At 40.5% G+C, this 19,420-nt stretch overlaps 2 protein-coding genes across 3 annotated transcripts; one reads left to right on the plus strand and one right to left on the minus strand.

The window, feature by feature from the left end:
- Window positions 1-686: 686 nt before the first annotated feature.
- LOC135938702 (uncharacterized) lies at window positions 687-9,855 on the plus strand. The gene is made up of 5 exons (XM_065482568.1): window positions 687-1,087; window positions 3,514-3,665; window positions 4,646-4,797; window positions 6,751-7,135; window positions 9,026-9,855. Exons 2-5 carry the CDS (start codon window positions 3,535-3,537, stop codon window positions 9,183-9,185), a joined length of 828 nt encoding a protein of 275 aa, XP_065338640.1. The 5' UTR covers window positions 687-1,087; window positions 3,514-3,534; the 3' UTR covers window positions 9,186-9,855.
- On the minus strand, window positions 9,366-19,161 carry l(2)k05819 (transmembrane protein 94-like protein l(2)k05819). Of its 2 annotated transcripts, XM_065482565.1 has the most exons (27): window positions 18,882-19,161; window positions 18,612-18,755; window positions 18,324-18,460; window positions 18,077-18,270; window positions 17,748-18,017; window positions 17,490-17,696; window positions 16,782-16,835; window positions 16,308-16,460; window positions 16,151-16,254; window positions 15,720-15,886; window positions 15,408-15,663; window positions 15,215-15,262; window positions 14,123-14,216; window positions 13,852-14,066; window positions 13,774-13,782; window positions 13,107-13,326; window positions 12,962-13,051; window positions 12,758-12,906; window positions 12,443-12,628; window positions 11,794-12,073; window positions 11,533-11,741; window positions 11,099-11,276; window positions 10,924-11,044; window positions 10,744-10,868; window positions 10,342-10,685; window positions 9,970-10,143; window positions 9,366-9,908 (listed from the first exon to the last, which is right to left on the minus strand). In XM_065482565.1, exons 1-27 carry the CDS (start codon window positions 19,028-19,030, stop codon window positions 9,836-9,838), a joined length of 4,350 nt encoding a protein of 1,449 aa, XP_065338637.1. In that variant the 5' UTR covers window positions 19,031-19,161; the 3' UTR covers window positions 9,366-9,835. The 2 variants fall into 2 exon arrangements, with proteins under 2 accessions (XP_065338637.1, XP_065338638.1); XM_065482566.1 differs by lacking the exon at window positions 13,774-13,782 and having other exon boundaries at window positions 18,882-19,159.
- Between the last annotated feature and the right edge of the window lie 259 nt (window positions 19,162-19,420).

The raw sequence follows: 19,420 nt of genomic DNA on the forward strand, positions 1-19,420 counted from the left end.
GCTGCGCGTGTATGAGAAGTGCGACATTGAGGAATAGCAAGTGTTCCTGCATGCTTCTAGCGATGTTTGATTTGAATCTGGACGCAATAAATGCGCCAGACGTTTGTTTTGCAAAACGAATATTTGTAAATCGTGAATTTAATTTCCTGATGAAACATTCACGTTGTCCAGGCTTTTCTAATAATGAAATAAATTAAAAAAAAAATTCCACAAAACGTTGCTCGTTTTTAAATTACTTTGCAACCCATTTATTAAGGTTGGCTTAAGTTCACAAACGGTAATGTTTAAATATTCTCTCTGACCAAATTTGGCACTAGTTTAATTCTAAGAATTCATAAAACGACTTCATTAAGGCTCGGAATGTGCGTCCGTTCCAAACATAGCGGCGATGACCAAACGGGCAGTCATGCGAGGCAAAATCAAAGAACAGGAAAAAACTGTGCGGAGAAAAGAGAAAAAAATATAAAATTCCTGTGGGAATAATTCAATAACGCAGCGGAGCGACAAAAAGACTCTCATCGGAGGTGAAAAGAAAGGGGCCGCGAGTAGGAGTAGGTCTTTTTTTGTAAGAACACACTTTACTGGTACACAGGAGAGATGAGAATTGAGAATAGTTGTGTTATTCTCTCTCTCTCTCTCTCTCTCGCTGGTGTGTGTGTGTGTGTGTCCCCCTTCCACTTGGAGAGTCTGGGAGAAGGAGAGAAGACGTGGACCGGCAGCCACAAAACTCCATTCCGCTGGTCTCCGAGGCCGCGCTGCACCGCTTGTTTGGCCTGTGCTGCCGGATTATCTGCCTTTCCCATCAGCTAGTTAGTCAGCGTGTGTGCGAGCGAGAGCAAAGAAGAGCGGCTGGCTCCAGCACAGTCGTGACCGTGGTGCTCACAACAACTGCTTTTGCTTTTCTTTTCTTTCTCCGCTCGACGTCGAGGTGAAGGCGAAGGCAAGAAAGCGTCTCTCGGGAACGAGACAACACCGAGAAATGGTGGTGCTGCTGCAAAAATCGGCCGCTCTTTGACACGTCCTGCCTGCAACAGGTGCATTAATGGAGCAGGATGCGACCCTTGAGCGAAGGCTGACCTGCTCACAAGTGAGTTTACGGTTTGTCTTGTGCGCCGGAATGCGCCGACGTTGCGCTGAGGAATTTTGGTCATTTAAATTAATCTCTCTGGTATATTTTTACAATTTCTTGATTTAAGCTTTTTCCTCTGAATTTGAAGCAGTTTTCTTTGATCAAACGCAAAGTCCCAAAAACATGACAAACAGATAACTCAGGTAATAAAATTAATAATCTTTATTTAGACAACTCAAACAACGACTGTTGTCTTATATTTAAAGCTGTCTTCTGTTACCTTTGTTAATCTGCTACAGATGCCAAGTATGGTCAAGCAAATAATATATTTAAATAAATTTAAAAATTTGAGGTTATCAGGAAAACTACAATTTGTCTATTTAAAAGCATTTTTGTGATACTTTTTTAATTAAAATCTGTTTTTATTTTTCCTTAAAATGGGGCTTAAGTAAACAGCAGGCATCAATAAAATTGATGACTTAAACAACGAGGAATGTCCGATTAATTTCCATGATATTTAATTATCTAGACTTGTACATGTTTATTTTTATTTAAAAATAGTAGATTTTGCATATTATAAATTTGAAATAGCAAATTAGCTTCAAATTAAAATTCAGTAGCAAATAAAAATTTATAAATTTCATTGATAATTATCGACATTAAAGCAAAAAGCTCTACACCAGAAAAAAGTTCAACGGTCAATATTTCAAGTGAGAAAAATCAACTGGCAAAACGGCATGTTAGCGTTAATGGACACGTTTCGTCCTGCCTCAATTACCCGAAATGAATCGGCAAAAAATCGGCGTGAAGTTTTTCCGGAGCCGAGCCAAGCCAAGCCTCTCGAGTCTGAGGCGATGCGAAAAATCGGGCGCGTGATATTCGAGCCTGCATCGCGCACGCCGGTTACTTTTTCTTTCTCGCTCGACCGCCAAGGCAGCAGGCAGGGGGTTTTGACAGCCGTTGGGCTAACAAGGGCCACGCGTGGACCATCAAGGCCGCCCCCTTCCCCGCGCTTCCCCCGGCCGACGCACTTTTTTTACCTGCGGCCGCATTTGTGTGTTTGGAGGCGGCGTGTGTGTATTTTTTGCAAGCTCAGCTCTTCGCGCTTTTTTGTATGCGTCACGCTGGGAAAAAGCGAGCCACGGATTTAGTGGGTACAGCCCAGTTCCTCCACTTCACACACTCTGCACGTGTTGTTTTATTCTTTCGGCAGTGTGCATGCTGCGCGTTTTTCTGAAACAGACACAATAAAATAAGGCAAAGTTACGCGCTTCCAGCGCTTTTTGGGGGATTTGCGTAAAATGCCCACAAATTCACAAGATTTATCAAGTGATGTTTTGCTTTTAAAATCAAGATAGAAGTTTGTTCTTTATTTTTGTTTCTTTTTACTTTTTTCTGGTTTTGTTTTTGCCTCATTATGCAAAAAATAACACACGAGCTACACAAGTTGCTTAAAAGATTTACAATTAACTCATCAGGTTGGGAAAACTGAAAATTTGTCAATACTAAAGATGTAAGTTATTAACCTGTCCCCATTAATAAGCAAATTATATTTTTTACCTCAATCGCAAAAAGAAGGTCTCCTAAATTCATGCTGTTTAAAGCAGCAAACACAAGCTGCAAATTATGAATTAAAAACCATTTAAAACCTCTATGATTTTTTAACAGTACTGTATTTTTTTGGGAAACCCTATACTTATTTTGGCTTTGAATTCTCATTTTAATTTTCCTTGGAAATTGCTATTTTCTTCTTAGGAGCATTTTGATGCAGGAAGAAATTAAATTTAAAAAAAGGTTGAGAAATATATTCTTTTTGGCTAACAACAAAAAATGGATTGGTTTGGGCTAAACCATCCTTTGAAGAACGATCAAATGACCAAAAAATGTACAAGTGTTTTTTTATTTGATCAAAAATGGATTAAGTTTGTGGATCAGTAGGAAATCATAAAAAGTATACAGATCAATCCAATTTAGAAATTAATTCTAAACGATTCCAATATCTGCAGCTCTCCAGACACAGTTGAAACAATTTTTACGGCACACTACTGGGACCCTGAAAAAAAGTCCATGCGAGTTCATGGCTTAACAAATATGTAGCTGCAGCCAAGGTTAACCGAATGTTTCCCTTCCTAAATGAGTCGTTTCTGGTGAGGAATCTCTGCAGACATGATTGATTCATTAAGAATGAGCTCCAATTAAAAAGCCATTCAGCAAATCGAAAAGTCATTATCCTGGACGCGCATCCCGTGTGTCCTTCATCAGAGAGGGAGAGATAATAATGACCAAATTAGTGCGGTCGGGCTGCAATTATTTCCGAGATTGAGGCACAATCGCTGCCGGGGTGTTTGACATGAAATCACGTCGTTGGGTGCGCGCATTGATCAGCTGGCTTATCAGCCGGTGTTGGAGTGTGTGTGTGTGTAACGTGTTGCCTATGCCCGCAGGCGGCGGTGCCAGGATGAGCGATGCCCCAGAGGGTGGACCGGCAGCTCGCCAGCCGGCAATTAGCTGGAGCGGCCCACCAGCAGCCTGCCCAACCGCAGCAGCCCCTTTTTCAGCAGCCGTTGCAGCTCCCGCAGCCGCCCGCAAGCATCAGGTAATTAAAAATCGATTCGCCCCGCGCTTGTCTGCGAGTGTGTTTGCTCTCTCGCGGTGCGTCGCGTACTCATCGTCATTAGCGATTCCGATCACAGAGGCTCATGCGCTTCCAATCGCATGTCGCACGCACGCTATTTCCCAATTGGCATGTTTGTCGCGGAAACATCAACAAGCCGCTGTTTGTTTAATCACTTTTTACCGCGACGATTTGTTGACTGTGGCGCGTGCTTTATATGTCGCGCACACGCTCGTCAACGTACGCACTCACCGCGGGGTCGGCACTCTTTGACAGATTGCCACCGAGGACAGCAGAGAGTGTGTCATAGCAGTTGAATTCATTATAGAGTGCACTTAAAAAGAGTTTTTCCCTTTTTTAGCTTAACTAAAAAAAAATTGACAATCTGGTGGTCAACTGAAGAGGAAAGATAATATTAATTGCCTCTCAGGCTCTTGCACTGAACAGCAGCTGTCGTTACAGCCCAGGCGTTATCACCGGTACTTAACCTGCAAAAAATTCGAGGATAAAAGATAATTTATCTCTACATCTGTTCATTTCTAGCCACCCATCCTAGCTATAAATCTTCAATTACCATAGTGATTTTGTTGAATTGATTCTGCAGATTGAACAAAATCCAGTGCAATTTTCCACTTTTACCTTTTATGCAGGTACCATTTATTTGTAATTTGAAATTACATCGATCATTCGATACAGAGGATTTTTACGATCCTCTCGTGATTTTTCAACAATATATTTTTTTCTTCGTTTTACATAATGTATGAATAATAACAAAGGCAAATTTGGCAAATTTGGCACAATATTAAATAGTTTGTTTTTTAATTTTGAGATAGACACGAGCACGATTCGACAATATTTTAGACTGATCCCTGTTCAACGAATCACTGCCCCCACTGTCCCTATTTTCCCTTTCGTATTTTCGCGGTGTTAACGTTGAAAGTGAAAATATGGGAAATTTGCAGGAATCCTTGGGTCGCCGGTGCAGACTCGGACGAGCATTCTTCACGTTCATCTTCTGTGACGCCGCCGCGTCCTCTGATTCGCCAGACGCGACGAAATTCCGTCAGCAGCGCAGCCTCCTCGAAGACCGCCTCTCGAAACTTCGCGGCGCCTGGTAAGCACAAACGGCCGCCGCTTTCCCGACTTTTCCCGCCCACGCACGACTGTCATCATCGGCCGCTTTTTATCTCCCTTCGCGACGAATTTTTCCTCTCTCGCGCCGAGGAGCTAATTCAAAAGATTATGGACCGATAAGGGCCATCTGAGTCGAGTGTCTGTCAGCGTGGCGCGATGAGAACCAGTAGCTCGCGCGACACCGCGCGACATGACCTACAATCCGTACCTCATTTGCGGTCGCCAAGGTTGGCTTTTGTTTCTATCCTTGTGGCAAAGCGTTCTTTTCGCCTTTCTACCGCCGTAAAAGACACTGCCATATAGTTTCGCTCCTTTTTTCTGTCTCTCGCACGATCTCGGGGTTTCCATTATCGCGACAGAGGGAGAATATGGCTCTGGTATAGGAACAGACGTTTGCACAGAGCCGCGAAGGCGTAGCATCACTGAAGACCAAAGCTCGTGAGAATTGCGTTTTGTATGTATTTATTTCTCTCTTTTTATAGGATTTCCTACCAAATTTCAACTCAATTTATGAATCCGAAAACATTAAATGTGTTAGCAGTGCACATCAATGGTTTTAATTACTGCTTTTGGTCCTGAACAGCTTCTGGAAACTTGATATCATTATCACTTAAGCACGTTGATTATGCTGGGATTCATTTCAAGTTCTTAAATATTTTCATTGCGAGTCAGTTGGCGGAAAATCACCAGCAAATTTATTCAGATGAAAATAAAAATTAAAAAGGCGGGTGATATAATTTTTCTTCGTACTCTTTCCTTTTTCAGTAAGTAATTTATTTTTAATTAAAATACTTTGCCTCCTCCGACTTCAAGATCCTAAAATAATCCGCTTCACCGCTGGGAAACTGCAACTTTTCCCTTTCCAGGCAGCAATTAATTTTAAATTTCCTTTTTTACTTGTTACGGAGAAGGCAACGTAGCTGCAAATCACCAAAATTTTCTCTCTCGCGTCTCACGGTTCCTGTGGCATTACATACTTCCCTGCCTAAATTACCGGACAATGAAAGAATTCCGTTTCCCTCCTCCACGGTTCTCGTTCTTAACCCCTCGCTTTAGGCAATTCATTGTCAGTCGCGAGTGGCATTCCACTCCTTTCCCGACATTAAGTGTGGCAGTGAAAATTAAACGGGGTTTTCAGGGAAACAGTATTTTTATAAACTTTTTTACTGCTTAATTTTGCTCTTTAGGTTCACTCGTATTTAATACTTTTAATTAGGACTAAACCTTTCGTTTTGGTCCGCATTTTAAGATCCTGGCTTTAAATATTCTTATATAAATTTCCAATTAGTATATAAAGTAAAAAATTTTAAAACTTGTTGAGTATCAACTTGGCGACTTTATCAAAAATGACTTAATGTCCAGTTTTTTCTTCCAGCTAGGCATGATTCCTACAATTAATCGCAAAATTAGAACCTTTGTTGTAAGAGCTGAAAGATATCGATTTTATCTTCCATTTGCGAATTTTTTCAGCACCATTTGGAAACCTGTAGGATTTTTTAAATCTTAATTTTCTTAGCCTCTTTGACACCGTCTGTTACGTACCATCAAACCAGAATTTTAATTTGAATGAGGTTGGTAAAGGTTGGAAAGAGGAATTAAAAACAGTGACTGAAGAAAAGCCATAAATATACTTGATGGTGAAATTATCTCGGGAGAAACTATTAAAAATTTCCAACAAAAGTCAACATTAGGTAGAAAAAATCGCAATCCATGCAAAATATCAGGGTTCCCACTTGATATAAATATAATAGATTAAGACGGTTTTAGAAATGTTTAAAGTCAGATCAAATCGCTAAAAAAGTGCGTCATTGTCATTCATGATCCCATCAAGCGATTGGAAACTCCAACAAATATTGGCAGCTCTATAAGAGCCTGTTTCCTACCTGAGAATGATATTAAATTTTAATTTTCAAAAATTGTTGATGTTGTGCAGGTTGCTGTTCACCAGGGGTGCAGCTGGTGTGCCACTACTGTCTGCGCGCGGCGCTGCTCTGCAGCCTGCTGAGCGGGTGCGCCCTGACGCTGGCTGGCGCCGTGCTCAGGCACCAGGAGCACGAGGATCTGGGCGTGCTGCTGTACATCGGGGTGCTCGGCGCCCTCGTCTCGTTTGTGCTTCTGGTGGTGCAGTGGCGCTCTCGACGGCCCCCGCGCCTACGGCCCCGCGCCCTGCCTTTTCAGATCCCCGCCGAGGCCGTGCCTCTGCAGGAGCTGCGACAGCACCAGCACCACGTTTCCGCCATGCCGCTCGCCGGCCACCAGCTCGGCATCAACCCCTATTACCTACAGCACAGTCTCACCATCCCCCAACATAGCTCCAGGTGATTAAGATTTATCCTTTTGCTAAAAAATAAGACCGTTTTCGGTTTAAACCCCTGCATCATACCATGTCAGACAAACTAAAACTCGAGTTAAAAATTACAATTTTCGCCCCCTGGTTAAAATAATAGCATTTTTATATTTCAAGTAAAAAAAATTAGGGGCGCATTACTTTATTTTTTCACATGCTTAAGTGTTCAAATTTTTTGAGTCTCAAATATAATTTATGCGATGAATATATGTGTAAATAAGTCCTTAAATATTTTTTTGTTACAATTCTCATGACTTTTTTATAACAAAAATATTTTTAGTACTTTTTTACATGCCAAGCTAATTTACAAGAATCATTGGCCAGTGCTCGAAATTGCACGTGACAAAAATTGCAAATTCATTGGAAAAGTTTGTCATTCAATGCGTAACAAACAATAAATGAAAGCAGAGTGACAGTTAGTTAAATGCGAGTCATGAGCATGATGTTTGTGCCAATCTATGCGGAAGAGTGTCAATCACCAAACAAGTGGCACTAAACTTTTATTATTTATTCAGATCCGATCATTAACGCTCGAGATCCAAGTTGTATCGGTCATCGTTTTTGTTTTTAACAGATTAAAAAACGTTTTTGGTGAGAATTCGGTGCTGTGCCCATATTTTTATGACTTCAAAATGAGCACGATTTGATAGTATTGGTTTCGCCTTAAAGTTGAAAAACATTAAAAAGTTTTGGTTATCCGTCATATTTAAACTAAAAAGATTTAATTGTCTTGAACAGTCTTTCCTGTTAGCTACACCAATTTTTAATTTGACTGATAAATTCCAAAAATATTTAATTTCAAATTTCCATTTTCTGACTAATAAACGTCAATTTGAGATTGTTTTTTATTATAGTTACGGATATGAGAGAGAATGGAACACTTCCTAAGTGTATCCTTGAAGTCAGTGACGAATAACAATTTGCGTGCTGTTTTACGAATTTTCTAACCTTACAAGGTCTCTGAAGATTTAATTCCGTTAATTAAGTAGGGACAACCTGCTGTAACAGTTGTTTGTTCTAAAAAACTGGAAAGGAAAAACTTTAATAAATCGGAGTCTGGCGTTGTTGGTAAATTGATATAGAAAAATGTGTGCCGAGGGCGACGTGCTCTCTTTATAAAAATTCGATCAATTGGTGCGGCAAGTGGCGCAAGCGTTCGTATTCGTTTACGAACACTCGATCAGTGTCTCTGCATCCGCGCCTTGAACGTATAGCCATATCTGATGGGAACCAGCTTGCTGCACTGCACGCGGCTGCCACTGGCTTCTGTAAAAAATGATTAACTCTTGCAGACCCGTAATGCCCATTAATAATGTATGAAGTTTGTTTTCTCTCGCGCGTCTTGTTGTGTGCCATCTGACAAACGGATAAAATATCCTTGGCATGTGACAGTGAAAGCCGTGCGATGCGTCACGCACTATTTAAAGAATGGGAAACATTAATATTCCTCCAGGCCCTGCAGACCAGTTTTTCACATCAAATTAACTTGATACTTTATACATGTTGCGTTCTAGCTAGTAAATTTCGTCTTGTGACGCATTGCCTTCAATCACTAATAATTATTGTTCTGCAAATGTGTGCGTTTGAGCAGAAATTTTGAATTTGCGCATAATTATAATACCGTGGAGATTCTGCAGATTATTATCATTCTTTATAAAATAGATTTTCAGCCATCGCAAATATATTGAAAAAATTTGCTCACCAAGTTATTTATCAATTTTATTTTTTTATATAAAAAAAGACCAAAATTTTTTAGCTTATGCGATGATTGAATGAATTTGACTGCTTTATATATTTTAAATAAATACTTTTTAAAGGCAATGGTCAATGATCCTTAACTCAACTCGTCTTTCTGTTTCAGGTCTGAGCGCACAATGGAAGTAACATCGTCTCGAATGCTCGGTCGAATACATAGGCCAGCGTCAGTCGTTGTGCCGCCAGGCAGGCCGGAGAATCCCATGCACCAAATGACACGGCTGCAACCGAACCCTTTGCCTGGCCCATCCTCAAATTTTGTGTAGCTTAAATCACCCTTGCCGACTTTTTCGCGGCTCTTGACGACTGATTGTGAATACACATGTGTATTTAAATGTAAGACTTGTACATAAATTCTGAATTGAAATTCATCTAATATCTAAAATATACTCTTATTTTAAAAGTAGAAAAGATGGGTGTTTGATATTCGAATGAAAGTATACCAGTCTGGATTTGTACACTTTATATTTGCAAAGATTTCTTAAGAAATGCACATTTAGGACTGTGAGGTAAGTAAGCCTCATACTACTAATAAAAGAGAAATTTTGATTTCACAAGGTACACTATACAATAATTATTATAATTTCTTTGAAAAATAGTTCAAATTACATATCTTCAACACATTCACCTGACTATAAATACATATTATGAGCAGAGCAGGTTATCTTTGATGACAGGATCACTACTGCCAACAAAACTCGCATAAGTTAGGATCTATATCAAAATGTCTTTTTATCTTAAATAATTCTAAGGAACTGAGGATCGTTCAACGCGTTCAACCATCATGACTTAAAACCTGACAAAATGCGTGTCACAGAATTCAATCAAACAATCATTAATACAGCTCTGCTAAAATCATATATATATGAAAGAACTTGTAATGACTAAGCAATCTCGACAGAAAACTAGTCGACGATTAAAATGGCGAATTCATGCCCAACTTTGTACCAAATTCAAGACGGGCCTTCTTCTGTTGTCTCACACTCGCTCTGCAATGAAAAGGCACAATTAGGCATGTGATATTGTGATCAGATATTCAGTATTTTTTACTTGATTTCCTGCAGTTTAACAAGCTCATTTATGAGGAAAACAGCAAATGGCGAGATAGCAGCCAAGAGGTATATCGGCCACGGGACATGCTCCAAACCTGGTGGGATATCTTTGCTGTCGTTTGCTAATCTTGGTCCCATGGTAGCAGCCGAAAATGCAAATTGAAGAAGAGCACTGTCAGAAGAATGATTTCATTAGACACAGAGATAAAGTTTTGTCCACTAATAATGCCAATTTAAGGAATATTATTTTAACAATTTCAAGTGTGCTGCTTCAAAAGGATGGGTTTGATTAAAAAGATTTCATTATGGCTTTCTTAGATTGTTTAAATTGATGAACATTTATGAAAATTATGAAACAAAACAAGCTTACACAAGGAGTACTGCCAGCCCCCATAGGCGGTTTTTGAACGGGTTTGCTCTCCAAATTGGACTCTCTCGGTGGACAAAGCTGATGGAAATAACGACAAGGTTGATGACCCAGAGGAGACACAAGGCGTGCTGCAAGACGGTGAGGGAATGCAGGTTTGCTCCCCAGCCCTGCCACAGTGCGTTCGCGGTCCCGTTTTGGGGCATTACCGGGTAGACCAGTGAGCAATATTCGACTCCGTTCAGAAGCGGGCACAATTTTGAGAGGGAGCTAGCGTAGAGAATTAAAATCAGGATACCGGCCGGAATGAATTTGCTCCCGTAAAACCAGGCGACGAAAAAACAGGTCTGCAACGCGATCATGTTAATTAGGGTTCACTTACTAACATCTCGCAAATATAATTACCTCAGAACTGATAGAAAATTGATTTTTGCCAGTGGCTCTCTGCATTATTTGCGTGTCAGTTGGCTTGCCAATTAGCGAGAGGGCTAAAATTGGGATCACAATGCACTGAACCCACAAAACTTGACCTGTTGAGGCAAATGATTAGAACTCTTAGGACATTATTCCTAGTGATTAACATACCAACGGTAAAAAGAGGAGGAAGGAGGCTAATAATCGCAACCAACTGAATTATGCTGACTGCAACACTTGAGCTCAACCAAAACTGAAGACAGTTTGTCAAGCATTGCATGAAGTGCCGGCACTGCAAATAACAGAACTTCAACATCAACAGGCAGGCACACGTTGTTTCACTTACCTCCATGATGAGGTGAAATACTGAAATTGGTTCTTCCCTGAGAAAACCCACAGAGCACGAGACAGAGTTGAGTAACCTGCTCAGCTCGATAGGCGCAATTCCACTCATCTTACTTGAATAATGTTTGAACACTGGAACTCTTTGGCAAACTTGCGGATACAGGGGCTCAACAGCCATGCTGAAATCAAACCACATTTCTTTTCTTCTATTTTTGAATGATAAATAATTTTACAAAAAATTGTTTGTAAGGAATAAAAAGTTGTTAAATCAGGTGCAAAGTTCATGGCAATTATTTCACAAGAACTCAGTGTATTCTAAAAATTTTTAAAAACGTAGAAACTAATTGTCATCAACAAATATGTTAAAACTTTGACTTTAAATTTTAGCACCTGAATTTCCTGAAATGTCTCTACAAAATGAAATGATCTACAAACCTGGCGTCAGCCTGCATGAAAATGTTCATATTGTCAGCGTTGGCTGAGCTGCCCATGGCGCAGACGACTTCGCCGTGCTCCTGCATGATGGACAGCATCTCCCTGGCGGCCGTTGGCGTGCAGTCGGTAAAAAGGGACACAAGCAAAGGCACGTTGTCAATGTGCTGCAAATGGGGCCGAATGTTTTCGATTCCCCTTGGCAGTTTCGCCTGAAAAAAACGCGTTGTAGATTGATGGAATTGTAAATCTTACAGCACATACTCTATTGGACATGTCAAAGTTGACAGGGGCACTTTGCTCTGTGGAGTCAGTGAGCACAGAGAGCGAGCGACAAGGGTCAGGCTGAGAGGTCAGGTCCACGCTCTGAACGAACATGCTGTCCTTGCTGCCCTTCTTGTCGCTCATAATCGTGTCCCTGCGCTGAGCAACGCCATCTGTGGGTTTGTTCAGGTCCTCGGCGTCGAATTTCACTTGGTAAAAGTCTAAGTTGATGGCACTTGGTGCCGATAGACTCATTGCTTTTGTTTCCTCGCCCAATGGTCTGAAATCGGAAACAACAACGTGAAGAAGAGATAATCTAAGCTTTGAATGAAGGTTGGAAGGAAGGGTAGTGTGTGCGATGGAAGCCTGTGAGAGTAAATTGAAAGCATTGAATGTGCGTCGAGTGCGAAATGAACTAATTACCACCAGAGAGAATGGAACAAATCAACGTGAACAAGGAACAAAAACGATACTTCAAATGAGAACGGACAAAGGGCATTATTATTTTTTTATTTCGACAAAAATAAAGTGTGGGACGAACCGAATAGAGCCATATCAAAGAACGACATCGAGCAAAATAATAATTTTGATACAGAGAGACCAGATCATGCGGTTAAATACAGCGATAGTCAATGTATGTTCGGCTTGCCTTTCGCGAATCAGACTTTCGGTTTCAGTTTCTTCGATGGTGGATTCATGTCTCTTTCGAGGTGGGGTGGGAGCGTAACGAGGTAGGCTAGTATGAGACGAGTCTCTAGGGGTGGGGCCGCTAGAAGACTGCAGATTAACTGCACTTGGCGAGCTATGCCAACTACCAGAATTCCCAGACTCGGAACTGTCAAATAAGCAATATTTTGTTTTCCACACGCTCTAGTAGTTGAATTGAATCAAACGTTGACAATCGGAGTTAAATTTCGATTAAGCTACCTAGATGGTGGGAAAACGAGTTAAAGATTCAGCTTACCCAGACCGCTCACTTAATAAAGAAATGTGGCAATTCCAGCCACTCTCTAATCCCATTTTCTCGGAAAACACTCTAGACCGCAGCTCATTCTCCTTGCTGAAGTGCACGAATCGTATGCACGCCCGTTCTAGTTGTTCAATTAACTGCACCTAGAATTGGAAACAAAATTTATTCAAGTCGCGCACATTTAGATGGGGAATTAACCATGTCTGTCTGCGCTTGATACTGCATGGTTACCATTCCGACGAAAACCTGATTGCACTGAAGCTGGAAACAGTCATCGGCTCTGGACAGCTGGACGGACATTAATTCAGAGATTAATGATACAAAATATTTGGGGAACTGAAACCTGTTTTGGAATAGATTCCACCGACTTGGCACTTGAAGCACAATCCAGGGAAGTGTCAGTGTTGTGGGCGTTGGTGGCGTAAAGAGACTTGCTCTCCGAAGGCAATTCAAGGTAGGTTTGGGACAGGTGGGTATCCGGAGCCCTTGTGAGTGGTCGGTACGCAAATGCTGTGCAGTACGCAGTCAAACTTGTCCTCTGATAAAAATCTTGCACTTTCCGCCTGAAAAATCACTGATCTCACTCAGGATGATCAATTTTATGTGTTAAGAGCAATAATTTGTGTGAGTGGCGTTTGTAATCAGTGTTGGGTGTACGTTTTCAAGTGGCAAAATACAATTTCAAATAATATTTAAAGGAAAATAAACAGCAATAAAATCAATGACACAGCCTGATATCATCTGAAAGGTATTTACGTATGTAGGGCTTCTTTATGTTCTATGAAAATAAAACTATTTCACCATAGCTTAATTGGCTAAAAGTTAAGTTGAGGATTGTTACTAGTAAAAATTTGAACTTATCGGTACAAATATATTGCCACTGAAATGGCTAATTGTAAATTTAGCATTTTTCAGAAATTTCAAATTCCGGTCAAATTTCAATCAGGCCAAATTGATCAGACTATGCTTTGCAAAAGCAAAAATTTTGAAATAAGAGTAAAGTTTGTTACCGTAGAGTCCTGAGTGTTGGAATCGTAAGATATTTACATTACAGCTCAAGAATATTTCCAACCAAAAATAGAACTTGCCTGTCGCTCTGAGAAAGGGTGCACAAGTCTCGTCCATCCCAGAATTCCTCACACGAGTCTAGAATGATGTCGGCTGTTCCCTGGGACAGCAACTGGAGATTGCCGCTGTGCTTTTCTTTGACAACAACGGCCACCATGTGCGGAAACGGAAACTTGAGTTTCGCCAGAGACAAAGATCTTGCAAATCGAATGTCTCGTCGAACGGCCTCTGGTTGCTAAAATCCGACTTTTATTTTTTCCCGACAATAAATAATCAGTGAAAAACACATACCACATGCCTGAAGGTGGATAGCTGCTGCTCCAAGGAAAATGCCTCCTGAGCTTGTTCTTGGAACCCGATTTGTTTAGCCAATTCACAAAGACACCTGCAGGAAAGAAATCTTTCAAGGTTTGCAATGAATGCTTCTTTCACAAGCTTTGCAAGTCAAAAATTCAAGCAGCTAACAAAGCAGCCAAAGAAATATGTGCAGTAAAGCTTGCTTTCAAGCGCTAAGAATCCACCAGTCGTGCAAAGATACAAAGAAGTTTTCGATTTTATAGTTGACATTTGGATTTTTAAACAAACTCCAGGCTGTACATAATTTAGAATTTCCTGATTTTACTTTTTATATATTGGCCACCCAGCTTAAATAGATCTGAGCGAACCAAATTCTTGCAAAATCTAGATTTAATGTAAAGTATGCTTGTGTTGAAGGGAAACTGAAGACCCAGTTTTTCACTTACACTGTGTCAAAGAAGAATATTTGGAAATTTTAGAAAATAATTTTACTGATGCTAACTACCGTGGTAAAATTTTCTATGATGCGACTAGAATCCAAAAGTATGAAATAATTGTTGGCCTGCCAATCCTAAAAGGTGAAACAAGTGCACGCAGATTTTTACAGAAAGTCGGGCCAAATTTTTTGCATTCACAATAAACACAGGATTGGCAGTCACTTCAACCTTGGGTGGATGTTTTCAAAGGTTACGTACAGAAAACAACCGTGCATAAATTTCCTGCACTCACCCGTGTATTCTTAAAACATCACCATGGATTTGAAAAACAGAAAAAAACAGCTTCAAGTTGTTAAATATGTCAAAAAGGTACAAATTAAATGGTGGTAAAATGCAACTCTTAGGAATGGAAAATAAACCTTTAGCAAAAAAGCTGACTGATTAATTGGAGTGCACTCCAAAGGAAAACAAAAAAGTAGGTTGTAATATGAACGTCCACATAAAAATGCGATATTAATAATAAAGAAGCTGAAACTGCTCCCAACACCTCGGCTGGAAAATGACCAAAAACAGCAGCACAACCTTAATCACAACACCAGCGTGAAATTGGGGGGCAAATTAGTCAAATTCGGTGTTGATAAATTATTACTTATTGGTGCCTGGCAGAAGGTTCATCTCTCCTGTGTATTTTGGGTGCCTGCACGTGACAGCTCCGTTATTAGTCGGAATTTAAATCAAAATTAATCAACGCAACACGAAGAAAATAAGGATAACATGAGTTGCTATCTATGTGAAGCAATTTATCATAAAATTGGTGAGTTGGATGAAAAGGCAGAACAAACCTGCGGTTGGTGACCGGCACCAAATGTTCAGAGTGCATTGCCTCGCAGGTGACGTGCGAGCAGAACTGCGTGTAATGCTCCTGCGTCGACATGTTACACGTGTTAAGTAAAATGGACAGTCCCAGCGGCTTTAGGGAGTTGATGTGCTTCCGCCAGCCAGGGTCGTCAAAGTGAAGGCGGAATGGACTAGAGTGGTCATGGGTCAAGTCCAAAACTTCGGCAACAGTTTGCGGTGTGAGACGAGCGTTTTCAAATTCTAGAGTGTATTTTTAATAATGACTGCAATTGAAACTGCTAAAGGAAGTTGATCACCTTCAGGGTCCAAAGCCTCAATGTTAATGTTACCATTTTCTCGCTTTACTTCATTTGATTCTTGTTCCTTTTCCACATTCTCTTCCAGACTGCTGTTCAATTTCTCCTCCTGACCAATTTCAACAGTGGAAGCCTTGTCACTTTCTTCTTTTTTCAAGCTCTCATCGCTAAAATTTTCACATTTCAGGGTACAGATAAGAAGCTTAACAGCTTTAAGATTTTGTGGTTTATATAAAGAAAGAATAATGAAGTTGGCAAAAGAGAGATCAAATTAGTGTGGATTAATTTATTTTTTCCACTAGTCTCGTTAAGTTAGTAAAACATTTTGTATTAAAAAAGATATAAATGACCTAATCATTGTAATAACACAAGCAAGCAATGGATTCGTTATCAGTGATTTGTGTAAATATGACAATCTAAAGTAAACATACCTAGATGAGCAGCTGGCTTTTGAAGAGCTGCGGAGGAAAAACACTTTTTCAGCAGTTGGATTTGGCCAAGAGAGAATCCCCTTTTTGTCCACGCAACAAAGTGCCTGAAATTTGATTCAGATGAAATCAATCTTAACAAAGAAATTCTTGAAATTACCGTCACAGAACCTAACACGTGGAGCAAGTTTGCCGATCGGCAAGGAACACAGCTTTGGCCTCGCAAACACCCCATAAAAATTGGCCACCACTCTCGCCAGCTGACATACGGTCGAAACTCGTCCTCAGACTCCTCAAAGGGGTCAGCAGCAACCTGAAGCACAGATTTTTTTAAACACAGAAGCAATGCCATCGCAAACAAACTACAATACAACCACCATTGCTCTTTTATAGATATGAAATCGTCTTAAGGATTCCTTTCTTATTGTGCGAGCGGTTCTTTTTTCCTAATAAAGGAACCCTCAAGTATAATACGTTTCAATTTGCAGAACAAAAAGTGCAATTTATTGAAAATGATTGCGGTTCCATTGGGCCACAAGGCTGACATTTGCAAGATCATCATGCAGTGCAAAATCGTGTTCATGCGTAAGTGCAAAGCCAAATGGCAAAACAAATTTTTGAAAAGTTCACAAACCCCGCAAGGGCTATGAGTTGACACATCAGTTTTCCATTCTGCATTAAAAGCTACCTAAAAAGTTAGTTTGAATAATGTTAGCTTTTGAATTTGTTACTTCAGACGAATCTTCTTAAGAAGGGGTCAAATTGTAGGACTGCCAAATTAAATTTTGCGTCTGTTAATTTGCGTTGACAGAAATGTTCAAATTTAACGATGAATTTAAATGCTGGACAGTTTCCTTTGAGCGAACAAACGTCATCACTTAATGCTCTTTAGTTCTGCTCATTGTCAGTGCCCTATTTCATGATTAATTAGAAAGAAATTGAAAACCATTTTTGACATTTTCATAAAGCAAATTTTCATTTATATAAATCAACGGCCACAAGTTTTTAAAGCTAAAGAACTGCTCACATGTGACTTAGGTAAAAATAAATTATATTTCTATCTTTAGTATCAATTCTGGCATCTCTTTAACTGATGGCAATTTGCTTGTACGTAACTTATTTTTGTGAAAATTTAATTATAAAAATATAAATGTTCTAACATTTTTTCTAACTTTTCATGAAGAAGCCGTAACATACAAGATGACATTTTGTCACAACAAGGAAAATTGCCGGCATTTTACTTCATCGCGAAAAAACCTCATTCAGAATGTACAAGGAATATCTTCAAACTGAATTGGCAATCCTATTAATATTAATATCCTGATTCCTGGATGATAAATACCTCGTTTGATTTTGACTTTTGGAAGAGCGACTGGATTTGGGCGAATCCAAGGCAGTTCAGAATGGTCCACGAGAGAGGAAATATCAAAGGCAGAAGCGGCAGACAGATGGCAACAGGCTGGATGAGAAACATTTCTGTCCAGTGGCCGGTGCCCACCCACTGCCCCAGGTAAAAGTAGCGCAACACACCCATTAGGTAGGCAAGAATCTGATGGATTGATAAATAAATTTAGAGGCATCAAGTGAAAAAATTACGTACCAAAAATACTGGGATAAAGAATTTTTCAGAAACAGTGTTCATCAACAGGTGCTTAAGTTTGTTATGGTAGGAGAAGGGCCGGTTTAGGGCATTGTTCAAGGCGAACGTGAGGTTGGTCAGGTACGGCGTCTCTTGCAGGACGTAGCGCTTGCTTTGCAGAGGCCTCCGGATTTTGGGAGCCATCAGCTCATCCTCCTCATTGGTAGGAGAGTTTTTCTGCTTGGGCGAGTAGACCTCTCTTGCTTGCAAGTCGGGCGAGTCAGGGTCACCCTGGAATTTGAGAGTGGTCGTATTAAATCGGGATTGGAGGTTGTTGAGTTTCTCCTTACATCAGCTGGCGTGCAAATCCCTGGCGCCTGTTGCCCAGGTCTCATCTCCACGAGGTCTCCTTTCACCAGCAGAGCCCATGGCAGGTTTATAACTTTTCCATCCCTGATTGTCCACTGCAGAGTGATGCATGGCGAGTACGGACAGCACAACTGTGGGAAGTTCTCATTTTTCCAGTCATTCGCCAGGATGCAGTCTTCAATTTGAGATTTTTTTATAATTGGTCTAGCCAAAACGAAAATATTATACTTTGAATTTGGTCTAGCAGTGTCCGGACCCGCTGAGGAATTTCCATGTGCCTGAGCCAGGAGTCCCATGACACCACTGAAATATTTGCTGCCACCAGGAGTATGATGAAAATTCCTTGCAATAATGCACAGTTGAAGCTGCAACATTATGCCACAACTTTAAATTACGAATCAAGTTTTGTTGACACTTTTTGGGTTTCTTCCAATAAAGTTTTGTTTGAATAACAAACCTTCACGAGGTGCATGCATGTATTTTGAAATTTAATGGCCAGGAACCTGACTGGTTTACCTTGAATCCTCATGAAAAATCGCTGCAAATATTAGGACAAGGCCACAAACGATTAGCGCTATAGCCGAAGTCCAGCAAAGATTGGCGTTTGGGCTCGAAAAGTGTAGAGCATCTCTCAACCACCCACCCTCTTTCCAAGGGCACCTACAAAGAACAGAAGAGGGAAGTAGTTTGTTGAAAAATATCTGGTGCCGCTGCTCGAATGATGATTGACGTGCAATGCTCGAAAACTGTTGCCATTGATTTGACCGTCAATCGCTGCCGACTGACCTGTCACGGATCTTCCTCTCGTGATCCTCCAAGACGGAATTGATTTCGTCGTGCAGGATTCGGAGGGCGTCCACAGTCTTCAGCCCGTGGCCCTCTTCCACGTCAATGTCCACGACCGTGTACATGGCGTCCCTCAAGGGACTCGCCATTCACATTTTCGAGCTGAAAGCGAAAAGTCCGCGACAACGATTTTGCAATACGTTTGGGGCAACCAAAGTGTAAAATTAAACTTGACGGACTACAGAAACCACACTCAATGCTAAACAAATGGAAACTGTAGCCAACTCCTGCAAAAGAAAACACTAGTTTTTATACTAAAAAATATAACAGTTCCGTGGAAAAATATGTAGTTTTTATACATATTTACATCACATAAATGTAACCAAGCTAATATTTGAACATTATGAGATGAAAATAAGTGATATTAGAGAATAAAATAGGGACTTTGATGATAGCCGGAATGTTGGCAACAAATTTAAAGAGCTCGGGCAGCAGCTGACAGCCGCACCCCTCTCTTTGTTTACTTTTTTGACAGATTG

Source organism: Cloeon dipterum, chromosome 3 (assembly GCF_949628265.1).
Source record: "Cloeon dipterum chromosome 3, ieCloDipt1.1, whole genome shotgun sequence".
Taxonomy (NCBI): Eukaryota; Metazoa; Arthropoda; class Insecta; order Ephemeroptera; family Baetidae; genus Cloeon; species Cloeon dipterum.

What these genes read in the sequence shown, in the direction of transcription:
- LOC135938702 (XM_065482568.1), top strand. Translation starts at nt 3,535, where the DNA reads ATGCCCCAGAGGGTGGACCGGCAGCTCGCCAGCCGGCAATTAGCTGGA. An exon ending in CAGCCGCCCGCAAGCATCAG is followed by an intron (nt 3,666 to 4,645) that starts GTAATTAAAAAT and finishes GGAAATTTGCAG; the next exon opens with GAATCCTTGGGTCGCCGGTG. An exon ending in TCGAAACTTCGCGGCGCCTG is followed by an intron (nt 4,798 to 6,750) that starts GTAAGCACAAAC and finishes GATGTTGTGCAG; the next exon opens with GTTGCTGTTCACCAGGGGTG.